A 24,640-nucleotide genomic window follows, 5' to 3' on the forward strand; every position below is an offset into this window, starting at 1 on the left:
TCCTCCATTGTGGTTGCACCTACGGTGTGGCTATCTGTATCGTTGAGGCACGCAAGCCTCCCCACCAACAGCAAGATCCATGGTTCATGGGGGTTGCTGGCTGGCTGACTGAATTCATTGTCAAGGTGAAATCCCCAAAATTTAGTATAGTCAGCTTCTGTCTGCATATTGTCATATTTTAGGCATATACTTGAGGAAAATCTCTTTTAATTTGAACTGCATATAGTGTGTGTTTTCAAATTGTAGTGGCACAAATTGGCTAGGAACCGTATAAATATAACCAGCTTTTCTAAAGTTATACTAGATTCCTTATTTATTGCAGTATTTGTATATCTGCAAACAAAACTAACTTTATATGTGCCAATGTTACTGGTGAAGGTCCTTAATACAGCCAATAAAAAGTAAGGGCCAGATATAGAAAATATGGGATACCAGATGCAATTAATTCCCAATTGGATGATGACTAACAACATAATATAGAACTCTTTCCTGCTGACACTCTCTGTTTCCTGTCAGAGAGGTATGATTTGTTTCATTACCTTCTAAATTACCTTTTGTTTGGCTGGAGACATCTTGTATGAGTGCTGCCTGATGGAGAGATAATCCCTGGTGTCAGTATAGTGTTGCACACTGAGTTGGCTTGTTGCCTTGCACCACTTCAGACTAGAGTACCCCTAAAATTTATTCAGAATAGTGAATGTTCACCAACACTGCTCCTTGGTCCAGCCAGGACCAATTTATCACTGAATAGTAAATTTTTCTGGTGGTTAAATGATAATGGTAGTGAAGCAGGATTCTTCATTAATGGCACTGACATTACCTTCCTGGATCAGTTTGGCTGAGCTTAAGCATCTAGATCTAAATATATACTCCCCAACCACACTAAGATGCAGGGCAGAGGATGCATCCCATTGTACCAGTTATTAGGGTTTCATCCTGTTCCATTCATGTATGGAGCACAGGAAGGATGATTGTTTGAATGCCTCTGTGTGTGCAGTAATTATCCTAATCTTATCCTCATGACCTGTATGTGACTGATACATAGGGGTTGCGGGATATTCTTAGAGTAATCATTTGAAGCTGATTCTTGAAACTTTGATAATAGTCTTTCTTGGGATAATTTATGTCTGCCTTTAAGATTCTTCCAGTTCAGTTCCTTCAGTATCTCTGTGAGACTCTCCCATGGATTAAAGAAACTTGTGACCATTAATGCATCCCTTCTCTGTATACATTCAGTATTGGCTGTTAATTCTATCTGGTATGGGTCCCACACACCTCAGCAATTTTCTAGAACTGATCACACAAGTGATTTGTAAACAGTCTCCTTTGTAGATTTATTGCACTTCCCCAATATTCTACCAATAAACCAAAGTCTACCACCTGCTTTGCACATGACTGAACTAATGTGATCGTTCCATTTCATATCCCTACAAAGTGTTACACCCAGGTATTTGTACAAGTTGCCAATTCCAACTCTAAGTCATTGATGTTATAGGCAAAGGATATTATGTGTTTTCATTTTGTGAAGTGCAAAATTTTACGTTTCTGAACATTTAAAGCAAGTTGCCAGTCTCTGTACCGATTTGAAATCTTACAACATCTAATGGGATGTTTATGCAGCTTCTCTCAGATACTACTTCATTATAGATAACTGCGTCATCTTCAAAAAGCCTAATTTTACTGTTAATGTTGTCTGCAAGTCATTAATATACAACATGAACAGCAAGGGTTCCAACACATTGGCATGGGGAACACCCGAATTTACTTCTACATCTGATGATGACTCTCCATCCAAGATGACACGCTGTGTCCTTCCTACCAAAAAATCCTCAATCCAGTCACAAATTTCACTTGGTACCCCATGCTCTCGTACTTTTGACAGTAAGCGTAGGTGCAGCACTGAGTCAATTGCTTTTTGGAAATCAAGAAATATAGCATGTACCTGATTGCCTTGATTCAAAGCTTTCAGTATGTCAGTATGTCATGTTTAATACATTTTGCTTCTGTTCATCAGATATACGGTTCACTGCATTATCTCTTGGTCTTATTTTCACCCCTACCCAACTCTCTTAATTTTACTATCTGCTTTTGACATAGCAACATTTCTTTGAGTGGCTTTTTTTTTTTTTTTTTTTTTTTTTTTTTTTTTTTTTTTTTTTTTTTTTTTTTAAAAAAAAGAGGTGGAGCCTCTCCACGCCCACACCGGCATGATGGCCAACACAAAAGTTCTACTGCCATCTCTGCATAAGGATTAATATTCACTAAAGTGAGGTGTCGCAGGATGTGGGTACTGCGATGTTTGCGTACGTCTGGTTAGGGTTAACCATTAATACGCGCTCATCCGGAGATAGATTGGTCGAAATCTGACGAAGGGTAGCGGTTTGAAGGGCAGAGGAAAAAAAGTGCCAAAGCAAGAGCCAAGGGGAAAAAACCTCTGCGAAAGTTAGGTCGGGCGGCAAGAGCAGTAGCGGTTGTCTTGCTGCCTGCGATAGGTTGTGCAAGGATAGGCTTTGTTAGTAGTGGGTATCATGCATGTCGATACCTTGACGTTGTGCGTTTGTGCTTCTCAGCGGCTGGCACTGGGTGCTGGTACAGAGTCCTCGTTCAGCGACCTGCAACCTGCAACAGTTAGGTTTGTTATCGGTCTTGTGTCCGATAGGTCATATACCGGAGACACAGTGTGAGGGAGTGTTGGTAGATTGTTCGTGCGTCTGTGGGCGAGCTCGTCGGTGTCCCTGCTGTGGCCTGTTGGTCGGCTCTAATAGCAGCTGGTAGTTGCCAGTCAGTGTTGCTGATGTGCAGGGGCTTACCGGCGTTTGTCGCTGTTTGCGTATGTTAGTTTACCATAGGTGGTTATGCCCTAGCTAGCAGTGTCTTTGGCCGCTTGTGTTTCCACCTGTGTCTTTGAGTGGCTCCAGTAATCAAGGCATATAAACTCACAAATTTAATTTTTAAATTTGTTTTAATGAAAAAGAGATCCATGTTCCTGCCAAAAGTGACTATAAAATATCTTCTTTCAGTTTCTTGACCTTGTGCACACTTTCGTGCATATATATCTTCAATCCAGCTAGTGAAAATAATTAAAGTAAAGTAAATTAACTGTGAAGCCATTAATACAGCAGACTACATTTGTATAATTTTCCTTAACACGTAAATTATTATACAAGAAGTTGCAACAAAATGGAATGGGTTGATAGTGTGTGGATCCCAGCCAAGTGCTACACTACAAGATGCAGAGGTTGTTTCTTTTATGCACAATGATAGAGAGAGGGAGAGAGAGAGAGAGAGGGCAACAGTACTTCAGCTTCCCTAAACACGTTACAAATAATAATCATAATTAGTCAGGAATTGCTTGGTAATGCAAATGGCCATGAAAACTTCTTTGAAAACTTTGATATCGTGTGAAGTTTATTGTCAACAATCAACCACAATTAGAAAACAAAAGTAACATTTATAAATGTATTACCAGAAAGACCAATGACTTAGAGCATCTATCAGACAGGCTCATTGTGGCACAGAATGTTGTAATGATGTAATGAAATTTATTCTGTAGAAGAATTTCTAAATGTGGAATAGTATAATATGTGTGTGTGTGTGTGTGTGTGTGTGTGTGTGTGTGTGTGTGGGCGTACGCTTGTGCATGCACTCAACCATATTTTTCACTGAGAATGTGTACTATTATTGTGAAACTGATCCTTTCCATCTCATAGCAAGGTACCACAATTATGATCCATGAAACATGCAAATGATTAAACTACACTGGAGATACTGTATGGCTGAATGCACTTCTCACCTAAAGAAAACGTCAATGATTGACAATGTTAAGGTAGTGATGAGTGTGTTCTATGAGGGAAAAATTTTTACTTCTTGAAACAGCTATGCACATAATGAAATTGGCTCTTGAGAGTTACATATTTAATTATAAGTAAAATATTTGAAAGTATGTGATAATTTTTCATTCATTTAATATGTTCTGTCACAATTCCTGCAGTAGGGATGTTCTTCGCATTGATGAAAATTATGGTTGTAGCTGTGCATTTTATCATTGACTTCCATGTCTCTGCATCTAAAAAGGTACTTTTCATCCATTTGCAGTTTCTATAAGGAGGTAGAGCTACTGGAGAATGAAGCAAAATATTTCATTGATGAATGCTTCAAGATTCTGAGGTGAGATGTTAAAAATTATTTTAGTTTCATTTTGAATGAAACAAGAGATTGATGGTCATATCGTTAACTATGCATGAGTAAGGCCAAACAATTTTACCAAAAAATTGGCAATGGGTAGTGATTTAAGAGTAATAAGTTAAGGAAATTGAATGCAGCACATTTAAATGAAGCATAAATTCTTAACTGAGAAATATTGATAATTTGTAACAAAGTAGCTTTTTGTGCTCTAAATAAGACCAAAACTTCGTAATAACTACTGTGTTCCATTTTTTTTCCTTTGTTAACTATCTACACTTATACATCTCTACTAGCAGGAGTAGTCCAGAAGTTTTAGTTACTCCTAAAAATAAAGTACAATTGCAACTATGAAACTTGGTGATAGTGTAAGTCCTTCTTTGCATATTCACCCTTCAATGCAATACATTTTTCCTGACTTGGGGGACATCTTGGTTGTACGAGCTGCATTTTTTTTTGCTTTTTGGTAAAGATTACACTTTGAAAATCAGTTTTTTGTGGTGCTGGAAGTGCTTGCCATATAATGGCTTCTTCATCTGGGGAAAAACAGTGGAGTCAGTGCGTCCCTTGTTAGTAGATTATGGTGAGAGGAGGCAATGTTTGGTAGCCCAAAGAAACAGTACATATGAATGTGTCCTGTGCGGAATGAGCTGGAAATCCATGCCTTGACACATTGTCTTGGCAGCCCCCCATAACCTTATCAAGTTTACGTAGTAGCCTAATGTGGCTGTTTGCCCCTTACAAGCATAACCTGTTAGCATCACACCATGGCAGTCCCAAAAAACAGTGTCACCTGGCTCGATGATGGTTGGGTCTCCACCATTTTTTGTGGTGGTGAACCCACATACCACTGTTTGCTGTGTCCCCTCATCTCATAGTCATAGTGGTACACTCAACACATGTCTATTGGGATTAGGTAACTAAAGAAGTATCTTGGATTGGCCAGATATGACTGCAACATTCACTCTGTGTCCTCAGACTGACGGACTGTTTGAGTGGGTATGTATGTCATGTAATCCAGCAGTTGGCAACTTTTGTCACAATCAAAATATTGTGTAAGTTACTCAATTTCAGTACCATTATGTCTTTTTGTGTTGAGAAACTGAATCTTTAATTTGATTTTTTAACTATTTGAATTGTTTATTTCCATACACATTATATCACCATGAGACCAATGCAGGTTCCATAGTTACCTTACCAGTTGTAGCCACTAGAGATAAATTCCAACAAATACAAAAGAAAATAAGGATATATCCCTCAGAATGAATTTCCACTCTGTATTATAGTGTGTATTGTTGTGAAATTTCCTGGCAGATTAAGACTGTACCGGACCAGAACTCAAATTTTAGATCTGGAAGAGCTCTGCCAACAGAGCTACTCTTATACAACTCAGTGACATGCCCTCACAGTCCTATATTTGCCAGTACTTCTTCTCTTACCTAATGTGAATGTTGAGCTGAAAGGGCAGGTCTACATCTACATACATACTTCACAAACCGCTGTATGGGACACTGCAGAGGATATTCTGTACCACTGCTGGACATCTCCCCTGTTACATTCACAAGTAGAGAGGTAAAAAAAATGACTGTCAGTATATGTCTATATGGGATCTGATTTCTCATTTCTTGCCTTTGTGGTCCTTATGCAAAATGTATGTTGGTGGTAGTAGAATCATTCTGCTGTCAGTTCAGATGGAGGTTCTCTAAACTTTCTCAATAATATTCTTTGAAAAGAACATTACCTTCACTTCCATGTATTCACATTTGTGCTCCTGAAGTGTCTCTGTAATGCTTGTGTGTTGATTGAAACTACTGGTAACAAATCTAGCAGCCCACCTCTGTATTGCTTTGATGTCTTCCTTTAATCTGACCTGATACAGATCCCAAACACTCAAACAATTCTCAGGAATAGGTCACACTAACATCCTATATGCAGTCTCCTTTACCGAAGAATTGCACTTTCCCAAAATTCACCCAATAAACTGAAGTCAACTTTCCCATCCACAGTCCTCACATGCTCATTCCATTTCATATCATTTTGCAAGTATACACCCAAATATTTAAATGATGTGTCTGTGTCAAGCAGGATACTTCTAGAGTCTAATGGGTTTGTTTTTCCTACTCACCTGCATTAACTTACATTTTTCTATGTTTAGAGCTAGCTGCCATTCATCTCACCAACTAGAAATTTTGTCTAGGTCATCTTGTATCCTCCCACAGCCACTCGACTTTGACACCTTACTTTACGCCACAGCATCATCAGCAAACAATCACAGATTGCTGGCCACCCTGTCTTCCAAATCATTTATGTAAATAGAGAACAACAGTAGTCCTTTTAAACTTCCTGGGGCACTCCTGATGATACCATTGTCTCTGATGAACACTCGCTGTTGAGAACAACATACTGGGTTCTATTACTTAAGAAGTCTTCAAGACACTCATATATCTGGGAACATATTCCACACTCCTGCACCTTCGTTAACAGTCTGCAGTGGGCTGCTGGGTTAGTTCCTTTCCAGAAATCTAGAAATATGGTATCTGTGAATTGTCCTCCATCCATATCATGCAAGAAAAGGGCAATCAGAGTTTTGTATGAGCGATTTATTAGATTTGAACTGAGAATATGTTCAAGGATTCTGCAGCAAACTGATGTTAGGGGTATTGGTCAGTAAGTTTGTGAGTTCGGTCTTTTACTCTTTTTAGATGCATGAGTCATTTGTGCTTCTTTCCGGTCACTTGGGACTTTGTGATGGGCAAGAGATTTATGATAAATGCAATGTAAGTAAGGAGCCAATGCCATAGAGACTCTTTGTAAAACCATAATGGGATGCCATTTAGACCTGGTAACTTATTTGTTTCCAACTCTTTCATTGGTCATCCTTGGATAGTTTCACCATTTTCCCACATAAGGCAAAGGACTGAGGTTTGAGACTCAATCCAGCACACAGTTTTAATCTTCCAGGAAAATTTATGGAATTGTCTGATTAGCCACATCAAAAAATTATTAGGTTATCAAGGAACAAAATTGAAGCAAGATTCTCACTATTATCCAGACTGAAATACGGAGTGATTCAAAAAGAATACCACAACTTTAAAAATGTGTATTTAATGAAAGAAACATAATATAACCATCTGTTATACATCATTACAAAGAGTATTTAAAAAGGTTTTTTTTCACTCAAAAACAAGTTCAGAGATTTTCAATATGGCCCCCTCCAGACACTCGAGCAATATCAACCCGATACTCCAACTCGTTCCACACTCTCTGTAGCATATCAGGCGTAACAGTTTGGATAGCTGCTGTTATTTCTCATTTCAAATCATCAATGGTGGCTGGGAGAGGTGGCCGAAACACCATATCCTTAACACACCCCCATAAGAAAAAATCGCAGGGGGTAAGATCAGGGCTTCTTGGAGGCCAGTGATGAAGTTCTCTGTCATGGGCTGCCTGGCGGCCGATCCATCGCCTCGGGTAGTTGACGTTCAGGTAGTTACGGACAGATAAGTGCCAATATGGTGGTGCTCCATCCTGCTGAAATATGAATTGTTGTGCTTCTTGTTCGAGCTGAGGAACAGCCAATTCTCTAACATCTCCAGACACTGTAGTCCAGTTACAGTAGCACCTTCGAAGAAAAAGGGACCAAAAACTTTATTGGCTGAAATGGCACAGAAAACGTTCACCTTAGGCGAGTCACATTCATACTGAGTTGTTTCCCGCGGATTCTCAGTGCCCCATATACAGACATTGTGACGGTTGACTTTCCCGTTAGTGTGGAAAGTTGCTTCATCACTAAACACAATCTTTGAAACGAAAGATTCATCTGTTTCCATTTGAGCAAAGATAAAATCACAGAAATCGATTCTTTTAATCTTATCAGCTGCAGACAGTGCTTGAACCAATTTCAGACGATAAGGTTTCATATCTAACCTTTTTCGTAGGACTCTCCATACAGTTGATTGTGGAATTTGCAGCTCTCTGCTAGCTCTGCGAGTTGACTTTTCTGGGCTGCGAACAAATGCTTGCTGGATGCGTGCTACATTTTCATCACTCGTTCTCGGCCGTCCAGAACTTTTCCCTTTGCACAAACACCCATTCTCTGTAAACTGTTTATACCAACGTTTAATACACCACCTATCAGGAGGTTTAACACCATACTTCGTTCGAAATGCATGCTGAACAACTGTCGTCGATTCACTTCTGCCGTACTCAATAACACAAAAAGCTTTCTGTTGAGTGGCCGCCATCTTAGCATCAACTGACGCTGACGCCTAGTCAACAGCGCCTCAAGCGAACAAATGTACAACTAAATGAAACTTTATAGCTCCCTTAATTCGCCGACAGATAGTGCTTAGCTCTGCCTTTTGTCGTTGCAGAGTTTTAAATTCCTAAAGTTGTGGTATTCTTTTTGAATCACCCTGTATAACTACCACAGCTACATATTATTGAAGAATCCAAGACAGAAGTCAACTGAAGGACTTTATATATGCATTAAGTCTTCTTGTGTTGAGAAATCTAATCATTAATTTGATTTCTTACTATTTGAATTGTTTATTTTCATACACATTATAATCCACCATCAAACCAATGCATGTTCAATAGTCACATTACCATTATAGCCACTGAAGAAGGACAGTCGAAACATTGTTATCAGCTGCTGTTTACAATCGTTCAGAGTTTCATTTTACAATGTGCTTAATTTAAAACACAGACAAAAAATTTCATCCCCTGTTTCACCTCTGTAGGTGTTCAATTTCCAAAAAAAAGTGAAACATGTATTTTTTATTTCTAACCAAGGAGCTAAATTCAGATTTTCATAGATTTATCTTTAAAATGTTTTCATAATGAAACATTTCATAAAACACCTCCTCCTGGGTTGAATTTCCTAAAACACTGAAACAAGTACTTTACATAGATCTAGTCATTCTTCAATAATGATTTATTTACAAAAAACTTCAATCCACTGTTTTACTGCCATATTGGTTAAATTTCAAAAAATGCTGAAACACTTAGTTCTTTATTTCTGATCAAGAAACCAAATAGTAATTTTCATAGATCTAGTTTCAAAATCACCTGAATCGTGCACATTTCATCCTCCATTTCACTTCCTTAGGGGTGGAATTTCGAAAAATCTGTTCATGAACGACATCAATAGTACAAGATTGACACCCTCAGCAAATTTCAAGTTTCTATCGTTAGTGGTTTGGGCTGAGCAATTATGAGTCATTGAGTGAGCCAGTCAGTCAGGAAGGACATGGCCTTTTACATATAGAGATAAGGTCTAAATACTTCTTACAAAACTACAGAAAATATTTCCTGATACACAATAAGGAAACAGTGTAGAGACAATTATTGAGTGATTTGCTTTTTGAATTGAAATTACTTTTTATCATTTGTAATATATGAACATTTTTCAAGATGACATAATTTAATATCACTCATCATTGTCAAACAAAGTATAGCTCCATTCTCGTTTTCAGGATAACTGATCATCCTTTGAATAAAGTGTGAGACAGAATTAGTGATCAGTACCTTCATGAGGCAAAATGTATAACATCACCAACAGACACATATGATTTCTATCAGAAGTACTATGCTCCGATTAAAGTTAGCTTGTGATTGACGTTTCAGAGAATTGAGTGGTAGGGCCAGCCACCAGCCATTCTTATTTCTTTCCCAAGTACCATGTGCTTGCTGTGTTACAGTTTTGTAGGTACATGTAAAGCCTTGTTTAGTATGGCTGGGTGCACACTGATGACACTGCCCTCTGCCACTGTAATATGTCAGTAACAAGATATTTTTTATTGGAGTGTATACACTTTACCTCCAGAAGGTAAGTACAGGCAGTAGTTCTCTCTTATAATTTAGCAGGTAAAATTATTACGGAGCAAAAGGGGTGCTTTCAAAAGGAGCAACTTAAAACTATAAAAGAACACTTTAAAAATGTAGTTACTAGGAAACAGTACCAACATTCAAGAACTGTATATCTGGATATGTTCCACAATCACTATACTTTAAGAAAGAAAACGGGAAACAATGTGCTTAACAGTGAAGAAAACTGTAAGCTACTGGGAGCATGTGTATGGAAAGCTTTGAACAGTGAAAAACCAGACAAACAACTGGAATGCAATGATAATATTTCAAATGAAAATTGTAAACTATAACCATTGATATGATTAAAAGTTACATAAAACAAAAGACAACAAAATCTCAGGTGAATATGTCTTCAAGATAAACAAAAGGCAACAAAATCTCAGGTGAATATGGCTTCAAGATAAAAGCTAGTGGGATCTAGGTGTCACAATTATAATAGAAAAATTAGATAAGGTCTAATACAGTTCCAAGAAATGCTTAGAAAAGATAGTAATAATATTTGTTGCTTTTAAAAAGGCTTATGATTTGATAGCCAGGGACTGCTTCCTCAGCACCTTGAGAGAGTTTGAAGAAGATGGGAAAACATCGGATATAACTAAAATTTTCTTTCAAATACAGTATCAAAAGCTAAATGTCTTGGAACAACTTCTAGTCCCTTTCATATTATATCTGGAGTCAAACAAAGAGACAGTTTGTCAGCACTAGCATTCAATTGTGTGCTGTAAAATGTTATAAGAGAGTTTAAAATAGAGGAAGAAAAACAAAATGTTAACAACTACATAAAACCGGATAGATCAAAACAAGAAATAAATTGTTTGGCCTTTACAGATCATTTACAGAACACAAAGAAAAGTGTAGAACATCTGAAGGAGACAACTCAAAAAGGAGGTCTACAAACATCATCTGAAAAGACAGAGTACATGACCAATGAAAGTAACTTACTAAGTGTTTTGTAAATCCCAAGTATGGCTACATCAAGAAAACAGACAACTTAAAATATCTGGGTGAAAATATAAACACAAAAGGTGAAAAAATGAAAAGAGCAGTTGTGAAAGTGAGAAATCTGTACAGTCAAATTGTTTTTTCTAAATATGTCAAATTAAGGCATTATAATACAGTTGTAAAACTAGAAGTTGTCTATGGGTCAAGAATAAAGATGGCAGTTGGATTTTGAGACTGAATAAGGAAATATACTCATTTTGTCCTAAAGTTGTGGATGTGATCAGGAAAATATGTGTTACACTGTATGGGCATCTAGAGATATCCACACTTTCTCCCAAAACAGAAAAACAGACAAAGAAAATGGATGAGGAGGCAACATTAAAAAGGACTTAGAAGAAATACAGATTGAACAGGAGACCTTACACAACAGAAGTAAATTCAAAATAGAAACCAAGAGATTCAGAGGTTCAGGAAGATAAAACAATCAGAGAAACAATTGGAGTTAAATTGTTGGATGAAAGGAAAAGATCTGATTCTGAGAATATGAAAGAATATTGGCAAGGATGAAGCAAAAGAGAAATAATCTTGAATGATCCTTAGTTGCTGCTGAAAAGGGGGTGGAAGAAGAAAAGACACCTTCATTCTACCATTAGTATCACATCCAAATATTCCTGATGACTCTCACTGTCAAATCTTCACATCTTTTCCAAGTCTCATTCACAACACTCTCACATTTTTTAGCAGTGTGAAGTATCTCGATTTATAACCATTATATAATTAAACATTGTGTGCTTTACAAGCTATTCTTGTGTTTTAAAACATGCTGCTTATTAGCCAGCCTTACATGCAGAGGCCACACATATTTTCAATTTAAGACTCCTCCTGAGCCAATATGGTGCAATCTGGTGTAGCATTGGGCACTCTGACTTTACTGTAGAAAATACTAAAGTACTCTTTACATTTGTTAATTTGTTGAAAAGATGTAAATGGTCTATAAAACAAAAATTTCAATAAAAGAAGTTCTTTTTTATTGTACTGTATACTAGATGGTTGTAATGAAATTGGCAGTGTCCTGAGTACTGCAGTGCAAGTTTGAATACGTTGCGGGTTGCTGAAAGTTGGTAGGTATGTTCATTAAATGATGTTCTCATGGAGTATGCTGAAAAAATAATAGTTCCTTTTTTACCACCAGGTGAAAATACGGCACTGTAAGCAGCTAGAATGCGGTGTGCATGAAGGAAAATGGGAGGAATGATCAAACATATGATAACAGTGGTTCTGGATTATTTATCAGGGTTTCGTTCGCAAGTTACAAAATGTGTTCACTTATCATCTACCTACTCAGCAACATGCTACATCCATAACATGGCATGCTTGACAGCTCCTTGCAGTATGTGTGATGTAATGAGAGTGATATATCATCATGTGCTATCCTTCCGATCCAAAAGTCCAGATACATCCTTGATAGACACAATCTTTCAGATAACCACACAACCAGAAGTCACATGGATTTACATCAGGGGATGTGAAAGGCCCACTTCATAAATTGCCAAGAGATGAAGTGGTCATTACCACTGGATTCTCAAAGCAAATCTTTCACCTGGCAAGCGACATATGATGTCGGCCCACCTTGCATGACACAGCTGCATTCTTGCAAAGCTGGAACAACATGTTGGGCAAGGAGTTCCTTCTAACGTGCAGATGTCACTTTACACCTAACAGGATTGTGAGGTGTCACCTCCTCAAAGAGAACTGGACCAAGAATGAATGAGTTTGTGACACTGCACCACACGATAACATAAGCTGATTGCAGTAGATGTTTCTGCTCCACATGCGGCGGAGTAGAACCCCACTTGCAACAGTCCTGTGCATTCACAGCACCATGCAGAGTAAAATGTGCCTTGTCATCCCAAAGAATATTCTCCGGACAAATGTCATCCATTTCCATGCATGCCAAAAAACAAAGCTCAAAGTAATGGCATTGTAGCTTATCTTGGGGCTTCATTTGGTGCACATTCTGAATCTTGTAGGGATATTGCATGCTGCAAAATCTTTTGAACTGTTGACCTGGGGAGAGAGAATTCCCTTGACAAAGCTCAAGTACTGGTTGCAGAATCCGAGGCATGTGCTGCACCACCTAATTCACCTGTTTCTTCAGACTTCTTGATCATATTTTCTCAGTGTAGCACTGTTGTTGCTGTCATTCTGATTAAACAACTTTACCAGCAGTGCACAGTCTTTCTTCACAATAGTTATTGGGTTTCTTATAGAAAACTTCAAACAAAACCTTTACGCCAACAGTCACTTCACAAAAGAAATTAACATGAACACACTCTCTCTCTTTCCAAGCATTAATCCTGACTTGCAGGGTCTGCTGTTTTGCTACATCTCTGCCATTTCTTCCTGTCATTGACATCTTCTGCTCACTTTTTTGGTGATTGGCGCGACACCAAACCTTTGCCGGACATCTGTATTTTTTGCGTGGTCACATTGTGTCAGCCCCATGGACCATTGAAGTACGAGGGTTGTTTTTTAAGTAAGGGCCATTTTTATTTTAAAAAAAAGATACAAATACTTTTGTAAAAATACTTTTATTTTCTGATTCTACACACTTTTACCTATTTTTCTACATAGTTGCCTTGTTTATTTAAGCACTTGTCATACCGTACAACTAAGTTTTTAATTCCCTCTTCAAAGAATTCGGCCGCCTGCTCCAACAGCCAAGAGTTCACGGCCGCTTTCACTTCATTGTCGTCATTGAAGCGCTGCCCGTCAAGATGGTGTTTCAGGTACCGGAAAAGGTGAAAATTGCTAGGAGCAAGGTCGGGCCTGTATGGTGCATGGTCCAAAACTTCCCAGCCAAAAGAATCAATCAAATCCCGAGTCTTTTGAGAGGTGTGAGGCCTAGCGTTATCGTGCAGGAGCAAAACTCCTTTTGTCAGCATGCCGCGCCTTTTGTTTTGAATTGCTCTGCGGAGCTTCTTTAGGGTTGCACAGTAGGCATCTGAGTTGATTGTCGTTCCTTGTGGCATAAAGTCCACTAGCAAAACACTGCACCGGTCCCAGAACACAGTTGCCATAATCTTACGCTTTGACAGCGTCTGTTTGGCTTTGACCTTGACGGGTGAGGTTGTGTGTCGCCAGTCCATCGATTGTCACTTGCTTTCGGGACAGATCTCTTCCCTTTGTGGTCCTCTGTGAGGAGTCTGGGTACCCACCGAGAACACAGTTTCTTAAAGTTTAGGTTTTCAGACACAATTTTGTACAAAACCAATCTTGAAACTTGTGAAAATTCCAAAGAAAGAGTGGAAATTGTGAATCTTCTGTCCTCACGAATCTTTGTTTCGACTGCAGCCACCAAATCATCAGTGATCACAGAGGGCCGGCCTGAGCGTTCTTCGTCATGGATGTTTTGATGTCCATTTTTAAACTCTCTAACCCATTGATGCACTTTACCTTCACTCATTGCATTCAAGCCATAAACTTCTGTTAACTGATGATGAATTTCTGCAGCTGATAGGCTTCTCGTGGTCAAAAAATGTATCACTGACCGTATCTCACACGCGGCGGGCGATTCAATAATCGTAAACATTATAAAGTAGCACAGCGATGTGTACACGTCAGCTACAGAGCTGCAACTTGCATCAGTGTGAACGGGAAGGATGCCGGCAAGTGGCGCGGTGGCTTGTTGCGGCGTCCGCATGAACTGCGGGACTATACGCGTGAACGGCCCTTACTTAAAAAACAACCTCGTATCTTCATCTCCATGGTGTGTAACATTTGCTCCTGTTGTTTCATCATAGAGCGACACTCAGTCCCATACATTGTTGCTGAGCTTACCATGGTCTTATATACTTTTGCCTTTAGATACTGAGGCATCGCATAGGACTCCAGTGACCTGTCTCCACTTGAGCCAAGCTGCATTCACCCTCATCTGAGTGTCAAGAGTTGTGTCACAGACTGAGGTGACGACAGACCGTAGGTACTTAAAATGCCTGGTCTTTTGGAGGTCTTCTTTGCCGATACTTATGGTGCCTCTGGTTTGGGAGCCACATTCTAGGTACACTGTCTTCTGGACATTGAGGTGCAGTCCATTTTCAGCCAGTCTGTCCTTCCACATTTGAACCTGGTGCTGGAGTTCAGGGCGGGCTTGGAACACTGTCAGTTTAATTATAACCACCCCCGTATAAATGCTTTGGCAAGCAACTCAAACATTTGAAACATTATATGAGATGAATGGTATAGTACAGGGGCGGGCAAACGTTGCACGCGGCTCATGCGCGCACAGCGCTGCACGTGTGCTGCTCGCGTGCAATCGTCGACTGGGGCAGTGGCGACAGCCGGCAGGTTGCGGCAGTGTAGTACCAGGCTAAGCTGCGGATGTTGATGCGTAGCGACCACTACGTAGTCAACGTTGTATTTCAAGAACCGGAAAATGAAGAGTGAAACAAGCAAACGGAGAAGTGGAGATTTGCTATCTTTTAAAAAGTGATGGGAGAATCATTTTTTCTTTGTGCAAAAACGTGAAAATTTAAAATGTTTAATATGTGGCAGTATTCTCGCTGGTCAGCGGAAGTTTAGTATTGAAGGCCATTATAACAAACTTCACAAGGACGAGTACAATTTATTGTCGGATTCTGAGCAGATGGGGAAATTGACTGAGCTTAAGAAGAGCGATCTGACGATACTAGATGAATCTGTTGTAGTTGCTGTGGTCACGAGAGATCTGCGACTTCCTTTCGTCATGTCTCTCATGTAACTGATTTAACATTTTATGGAGCACCGTTTTCAATTTTTCACGACGACATCAATAATAGCCCAGCGGTACGAGCTTAATATAGCGAGAGCTGGAAAATCATTTGCTGAATTAGTAAGTGTCGGTTAAGAGCAAACATCAGTGATGAAAATTTAAGTAACTGCTTGCGTTTGTCTGTATGTAGAAATTTTGTTCCACTCCACCTGTGATAATTAAATAAAACGTATTGTAGGTAATAGGTACTCTTTCAAAACGTGACAGCTTTCAAGCACTCCTACTAACCTTATTTTGCTCCACTCCACGTGTGATAATTAAATGAAACGTATTGTAGGTAATAGGTACTCTTTTAAAACACATCTTTCAAGCACTCCTACTAACCTTATTTTGTTCCACTCCACCTGTGATAATTAAATAAAATGTATCTTAGGTAATAGGTACTCTTTCAAACCATGATATCTTTCAAGCACTACTACTACTACTAATCTTATTCCTACATTCAATAAAGCAAGCTAGGAAACAAAACGCATTGCAGAGGAAGGAGCAGACAGAAGGTATGGTGGGGAGGGGAGATAAGTGCAAGTGCACCGCACACGTGCAGTATTCCTGCCCGCCCCTGGTCTAGTATTATTTAATGATGTACTATTTCTCAGTAGTCTAATGCACAACATATTTCTGTACATTGTCATAAGTATCAGAGAGCTATTGACATTTCCAAAGAATGCCTTTGAAATGAGGGGTATTGTACCGACACACACATCCACGGCACATGTATTTTTCATTAAATATGTTAACACTGTTCAGAATACAGAATATGATGACCTTCTTTCAATCACCCACATATTGCCAAGGGCGTTTTAACTATGCTGCAGAAGTTGCACTGGGAAGCCTTTACACATCCTCCATACAATCCTAATCTCCCGCCATGTGATTTCCATATTTTTGGAGCCATGAAGGAAGACACTCATGGCCATGGATTTACTTTAGATGAAGAAGTACATGCCTGGGTACAATCATTGTTCCTTAGGCCACTGCAAACATTTTTCCATTGAGGCCTTGACCATGTAGTGGTTAATAAAAAAAATGGGAGAAGAGAGACCGTGAAAAAGGGAAAGAATGAAAGAAATGCAGATCGGACTTTGTATTACGGAAAAGCTATCGGACTTCGTTATTCGGAAAAGCTATTGTTGGGGTGGTCCTTGTGGCGTTTTTGAGCAAAAGTTAAACAAATTTTCACTACAAAAGTTATTGAAAAGAAACAGATAATAACAGAATGTAACTGACAGGGGGAAGTGGCGTAGACGAGAGATCATCCTTTACCAGATTAACTTATCTTCTTTCGGGCGGCGTCCACGTCTTCAAAAATCTCCTTCATTTCAGTTTGAAAAAATCTGCTCCGAAATCTTGTAATAGTCCAGGGATCACTAATTTATACCAATTAAAATCATCTTGATACTGTATGCAATTTAATTCACTTTGCTACTTCCATCCACCGAATTTCTTAATAACTTCCACAATGTCTACATATTACAATCAGATCAAGATTAGCCATTAAGTTTTTACGTCAGCATCCGATCACGCCTGCCTTAAGCTACCGTTATCAAGAGACAAATAAAAAACGGATAGAAAACAAAAAAAGTGTTACCATTTTAGTATTTTCTCTGCCGTCGAGCGCTCATACCGCTGCGACGGGATATTTTTTATCTGAGGGAACGAGTGTAGCGCGGCGAAATTTAAAGCCCCGCTACATCGCCCCCTCGACTGTCACGCTAAAACATTTAGCGTGGCAGGCTAGCAAACAATAGAATAGATATACCTAAATGTCTATTATACATATTTTCCCAGGAAACGCCACGTGCATACTTGGTTTCTAAATCTATATACTACATACAATTGTTACAGTTTTGATCCTTTTTAGACAATTAATATATATATGTTTACATAGTGTGTGTTTGAGCAAGCTGCTCACCAGCGCAGTTAATGTTGTGCGCTTCCAGCGTTGGTTTCCCAATTAATCTCTGGCAGCACGTAGTCTGTGCGCATGCGCAATAGCATCACTGAATTTCGCGTGCGGCAGTTTCAAAATCGCTGTGTTATGACAGTCTTCAACAGTATTCGCTCTCACATAGTGTTCATTACAAGTTGTTATTCCAGCATAAATGGCGTGTTAAGTTCGGTGACACCATAAGATTGAGCGTGTGCGTGATCTGAAGCAACGTCGTTCTAGGCGCGCAGTCCGGAACCGCGCGGCTGATACGGTCGCAGGTTCGAATCCTGCCTCGGGCATGGATGTGTGTGATGTCCTTAGGTTAGTTAGGTTTAAGTAGTTCTAAGTTCTAGGGGACTGATGACCACAGCTGTTAAGTCCCATAGTGCTCAGAGCCATTTGAACCATTTGAAGCAACGTCCATGTCTTCTGTTACGACACAACACTCCAGGTCCTTGTGCGTTTTCATGACTATTGTTCCCGGGGCATATTTGGTCGATGTAGTTTTTAGCCTCCACATCGCCTACGACAGGTGCTGAGTTTATTGTCTCCAAGCATCTGAAGGCCGGCCAGGAACAACGACGTCGATGTTCGCAAAGGTAGGTGTTTCACCACATTGTTTACACTTGCCAACAAACGTTCATTTGCAGTGTGGAAATCCTCATTATCGTCGAAGTAAATTGCAGTTTATATCGATTTACAAACAGTTATTTGGTTTATGCACCATAAGTTTCACAAACAACACAAAATTCGTCGTTTATAACGTTCACTGTTTAACACAGTTTGCAACACTTTTTGCCACATTTACATTTTAACAGTTCACTTTGTCCAAGCATGTTTACATCGTTAATTATGAAAGCTTACATTTCGTGGTCACGTTTCAAAATATGTTGACAATATGCAAAGTTTTAGCATATATACAAATACATATAAATTTACAAGAATATACACGTGAAATATTTACACTAAAAAAAAAATTATACTAAGTCCCATTGGCTTTCTTTTATTGGGGTATTAATTTTTTTATTTTTATTTATTATTATATTTTTTTATTCAGGTTTGGGCGTGCCATGGGATATCAGACTTAATACTTAAAGCACGGGCTTTCCTTCATTTATTATTTCTTTCTTTCTTTTGATTCCATATCTTGGCTGGCTAGTGGTTGACCAGGCTTGTTATGCCATCAACATTCAGTTTTCTTCATGTCCTTTTATTCATACCTGAAAGTTTACTGTCACACAATATATTCTTACATTCCATAAACAAACAATACCCAGCTGCAGGAGGTGGTAGGATAATGGAGAAGGAAAGAAAGATAGACTGGAAGAAACTATTCACTACCTAAAAACTGCCAAATCCTACTGCTAATACATAAAAAGAGTACACAATACGTTATAATGTTTGCATCACCTTCAAGGGGTGTGTGAAAGGGGGTGCTTACAATTTACCAAATCATGGGTAAATGTAAGTGTCCTTACATCAAGTCTGTGTAGTGTAACATCATGACAGATTCTCTGTTTGTGTTCTGACTATTCATATGACTAAGTGTATTATACATTAACAAATCCTTGCATGAGTGAATCGCGTGTCTGCTCAGTACTTCCTCAATATCTCCACTTCTTGTGGATATCGTCTATACAAATGGAAAATGTATCTCAGAGATTGTCTCTCAGATAATGTGTATTATATGATAACATATCAAATTTCCTCTCAAGAGTTCAACCATGAACTTTCTTCTACTTTAGTGAAGGTTAAACATCATGTATGTAGTATATATATATATCATTTCTATCTATAAATTATAAATAAAGAACATATTATTATAATTGACAGTAAAATGTCTCTTTCTCACTGTCCGTTGCTCGACGTCGGCTGCATGGATGGTCACTGCTCCTTTGCACTTAGCTTGCATAGCCTAAAAAGTCAAATGTCTTCAACGTAGATATAATTTTGTCATCTGTTCGCTTAAGTGGAGGTGTTGTACGAATCGCAAAATGGCCTTAATAACTCTCCTATCTTTTGCTTCCTCAGGGTTTTCTGTCTTGTGTAAAAAAAATTTTTTCTATACAAATGTATTCACATGAGGGTTGTGTAAAAACTATATTTGAACTTAAGTTCCTTAAAATATCATTCTCCTGTCTGAACACAAACTATAAATGTTTTCTTCCACACAATGGCTTAACAAAACTTAACGAAAGGTTACTAAGTTACACTTATGAAATAAATTAAAGCTAATGTGTTTCCAAATTACATTCTTATTACACTTCTTTCAACAGCTGTAATCACCATTATGTTCACTCTGCTTTTCTTACATTCGTTCATTTTCAAGGGCACTGTAAATAGATTCACTTTTAACGTCTTGTACTCACGTGTTCTAACTCATCACAAATGTTTTCTTTCAAACTGAAATTCTTGTATAATCTTAAAGATGTTGACTGTTTACTCACTTCTCTATGTAGCACAATATTACCAAAACATTCTCACTCATTCCTTACTCACATATTCATCATAATATATATATATCCTTATACATTAAACATATTCCTCATCAAACATTAATATATCACATACATGGGGCCATTTGGCACTTCCATTCTCATAAAACTCCAATAATATTTTCCTCAAATAATCTGTCTCCATCAACTACTTCACGGTAACTTATCTTCTTATATTAACTTAAATATTAACTCATTCATACTGATCATTCATTCTTACATCCTCATTCATTCTGCTACATACCTATGTCATTACTGATTTCAACAGCTATTATCTCCTGTCATTGGAGTGCCTTGAAATAACTAACTAATTGTTGATTCACCTTATAATTTACAATTAACAACAAATGTGACCTGCGTAGATCTCGTTCCTATATGAATATACTTTCTCATTCAGTAAGTGTACTCACCTGAGTTTACATTCTCTTCATAATTATGTGTACAAGTGTAACTGCAGTATATAATTTCCATAAATTAACGTTTGTGTTCTTAGGCTGTATAACTTAATGTTCGTGTATTCAATACAAATATTTATGATCTCGTTTGCACAGCAACTTGCTCATGTTCAACTTAGTTATCATTATATTATGTTGTTTTAGTGCACAAAGGGTTTCAAATGTCTGTGGGGATGCAGCCCCCTCGGCTTGTGAGATAACGGGTATTCTAGGGAGTAACAACCTGGGTGAGGTATGCTTGCTATTCTGAAAGGACCTGAATATAATAGCTGCCATTTTCTGTTCAGTTGTTTTAATTTTGTAGACTTGGGATGTGAACGCAAAAGAATAAGGTCGTCAACCCGATAGGTTTGTTAATTCCTGTTCTGCTGTCATTTTGTCGCCGTACCTGAGGAAACAAACCGTCTCAGCCGTTGCGCTCTTACAACACCTCACGACCGAAGCACGAGCGCTTAGCTCGGTCGTCGACTGTTTCCGTCGTCTGCTGTGTTTGGTCGGGTTCATTGACCAGCTCCACTATGTTTACATTTCGGCCGGTTTGCGCCCACGCGTCAGCTGATTGCGCGCCGCAATTGTTATTGCTACTTCGTGGCGGGGAGTGCATAACTGTACTGGGGAACGGCGGCGGATTCCGTGGAGGGTTATGATTTGTCCTGCGTGAATTTTGTGTGTTCCACATATTCTGTCGGTGATTGTTGGGATTGTTATTGTTTTGACGGTAATTATGTCTGTTATATGGCATGTTCCTGTCAAAGTAGCCCGGATTGTACTGGTTATTCTCACGTCTCCTATTGTTGTTGTTGTTATACTGTCTGTAATTTTCATTTTGCTTGTAGTTACCATTTTGATATGGGTGATAATTATTGTTATTATTCCACGAATTTCTGCGGTTGTTCCTACCATCATACACGTTTCCATTTGAGTATGTTTCGCGCGCAGGCACCGTATTGTGTCGCGGCGCGGACGGATGGTTCCACCAACCACCGTCACTACGGTTCCTTTGGGGTGGGTACTGATTTTGGTTACTAATATGAATAAAATTTGAATGGCGTGAATCGCCTCTGTAAACTACGTCCATTTGATCTAAGAAGTTTAAGAAAGTCTTAACGTCATTCTCCGGTACTCCTATTAATCTGTCTCGATATGGAAAGGGTAAGTGGCTCTTTAAAGTGTCAATTATCGCTGACAAGTCGGCTGGTTTGGACCAGTACAGTGTCTTGTCTAAGTACCTCTCAAAGTATTGTCTTAATGTCTCTTTTTTAGGGTCATAGGTCTCGGGGTTGCACACTTCTCTCCTTAGACTCTGTTGCTCATTCTCGGACCAGAATTCGTCCAAGAAGGCTTGTTCGAACTGTTCAAACGTAAGGCACCGCCGTTTCATAGCGGCACCCCACTTAGCTGCTCGTCCTCTCATGAGATTGGTGACGTATCTGATTTTATCGACTTCTGACCAACTACGTGGAAAAACACCGTCAAATGATCTAATAAACACAATAGGGTGGACTTTGTGCTTGTCCTCACTGGAAAATGTCTGGAAATACCCATGTCTTACAAACGTGTCATCGGCCATGCCGGTTGGCATAACTGTATTGATGTGATTTAGGTCACTTGCTACTCTAGGTGTGGTAACGTAATATTGCTCGTTCGGTGGAAAAGAAAGCGGCACATTGTAATTTTGATTTGAAATAGGTGATTCCACAATAGGTGGTGTTCTGTCTGTGTCATTAGCCATGGTTTTAGCTGTTTTGTCGTTTCCTGACAATGCGTTTGCTCCTATCGCCAAACACGGCACAACATTGTCTCGTAATTTTGTCACTTCGTCTTGTATGTGTTTTGTCTCGTCTTTAACATGTGTCTTTGTTTTTGAAAGTATGTCCTGTGTAATTGTTTCAAGTTTTTTGTCCAGGTAGTCGTCACACAATTTACATTCATGTACAATTCTTTCGGCCATGTTGGTGTCGTTGTTTAGTGACGCGAGGTCCGCTCGATCTTCTAGTTTTTCTATCTTTTCTTTGAGGTGGGTTTGTTCAAGAACTACCATTGTAAGTTGTTGGGTAATATTTCCCACTTCTTCAGTCAGCTTTTCTTGGGTGGAGCTAGCTGAAGTGTGGGCCTGAGCTAACTCTTCCACACGAGTGTTCACTTCCTGCTGCACATTAACTATTTGAGTTAACTGATTCTCACATCGGGTGATATTGTTTTTTGTTTCGTGTGTGAATGTAACCAAAGTTTCTTCCTGTTTAGTGACTCGGTTGGACAAAGTTTCAAATCTCTGGCTGAGCTTTTGAGTGGTGTTATTTAATTCTGTCATCTGTTTTGTCGTTCGTTCAAAATTTTCGGTCATAGTACGGTTTAATACGTCAAATTTTTCGTCGCTTTTATCTAGCCTTTGTTTAAAGTCCTGACCAAGTGCGTCCAGTTTTGCTTCAATTTTCTGACAAACGTCTCGTTTCATGTCTGCAAATAACTCTAATAGTCGGTCCAGTTTGTCAGTTTCCTGTGTCCGATTTGTGTCACATTGCTGAATTTGTCTCATATTCGGTTCTGACATTGATGTTAACAATGGCACTGACGGTATAGTCTCGCGTCCATACCACATTTCGTCATTTAAAGTCGCCATCTGTGTATTATCACAAATGTTGCGAGTTTGAGTCAAATCATTGCATTGATCTGTGAACTCGTCCATGGAGGGAAACGCGGACGTTCTTGTTGGTTGAAAGATGAATCTACTTCACTTAACTCATCTGCCGAAACTATCTCTACCTTACCACGTTCCATTGTAATAGGATGTATAATAGTAAGTCAAAAAGGGAATAATATAAGTCTGATTAATAAAGATTTGACTCAAATTTAGGTTGAAATATTTTCTCGTCAATGTAAATGATTGCTCTATTACAAACAATGGTTGAGAAAGCTGCAGCAGGGCGGACAAAATTTTTCGTAACAAATGACTGTTTGGCTGTCAAATTCACGATCTTCATATGCTACAACAGTACTATAATTACCACAAACTACAATAGAGATAGATAATTTTGGAAAAATCTAGAAGAAAACTACAGGATGTGTGGAAAGGGAAAAATGGATTCTGCAGTTAGCTATTGAATGCTTGAATGAAACATAATTGTGTGACTCACCATTAAATTTTCTGTCCTGCAGCGGCTGGTCAAACACTTCTGCGTAAATCGTATTCGTCAAAATATGGATTTTCTTAATACATCTCCATCGGATAATCACCAAAAGTCCTCAAAATAAGTTTCGCATCAATATATGCCATGAAAAGAAAAACAGATTGAATTAGTTACAAAAATTCTTTACAATATTGTGGTATCATTTGCTTAGGTACAATAAAGTTTGTGTTTTAGTTACCATTTAAAGTTCAGGATTTTTTTTTATATTCTCTTTTGGGAAAAAATACAAATTAAAGTTTCAAATTTGCTCAAAAACGACACATCTGAAAATTGCGTCCTCTCGCGGGAGCCAGTTGTAGTGGTGAATAAAAAAAATGGGAGAAGAGAGACCGTGAAAAAGGGAAAGAATGAAAGAAATGCAGATCGGACTTTGTATTACAATAAGCTATCGGACTTCGTTATTCGGAAAAGCTATTGTTGGGGTGGTCCTTGTGGCGTTTTTGAGCAAAAGTTAAACAAATTTTTACTACAAAAGTTATTGAAAAGAAACAGAGATTAACAGAATGTAACTGACAGGGGGAAGTGGCGTAGACGAGAGATCATCCTTTACCAGATTAACTTATCTTCTTTCGGGCGGCGTCCACGTCTTCAAAAATCTCCTTCATTTCAGCTTGAAAAAATCTGCTCCGAAATCTTGTAATAGTCCAGGGATCACTAATTTATACCAATTAAAATCATCTTGATACTGTATGCAATTTAATTCACTTTGCTACTTCCATCCACCGAATTTCTTAATAACTTCCACAATGTCTACACATTACAATCAG

The 24,640-nt window shown here is 38.7% G+C and overlaps 1 protein-coding gene across 1 annotated transcript; it reads right to left on the reverse strand.

Annotated features, from left to right (window-relative positions):
- Window positions 1–21,106: 21,106 nt before the first annotated feature.
- Window positions 21,107–23,284, reverse strand: LOC126484895 (putative uncharacterized protein DDB_G0286901). Its single transcript, XM_050108494.1, has 2 exons — window positions 22,612–23,284; window positions 21,107–21,753 (listed from the first exon to the last, which is right to left on the reverse strand). Exons 1-2 carry the CDS (start codon window positions 23,282–23,284, stop codon window positions 21,107–21,109), a joined length of 1,320 nt encoding a protein of 439 aa, XP_049964451.1.
- Window positions 23,285–24,640: the final 1,356 nt, after the last annotated feature.

Source organism: Schistocerca serialis, chromosome 6 (genome assembly GCF_023864345.2).
Source record: "Schistocerca serialis cubense isolate TAMUIC-IGC-003099 chromosome 6, iqSchSeri2.2, whole genome shotgun sequence".
In the NCBI taxonomy this organism is placed as follows: Eukaryota; Metazoa; Arthropoda; class Insecta; order Orthoptera; family Acrididae; genus Schistocerca; species Schistocerca serialis.

Bases quoted from the DNA above. Each gene is read 5' to 3' on its own strand.
- LOC126484895 (XM_050108494.1), bottom strand. From the start codon at position 23,284: ATGTGGTATGGACGCGAGACTATACCGTCAGTGCCATTGTTAACATCA. The intron at 21,754-22,611 runs GTAAATTGTGTG...AAATGGACGTAG, and splicing joins CGAAAGAATTGTACATGAAT to TTTACAGAGGCGATTCACGC.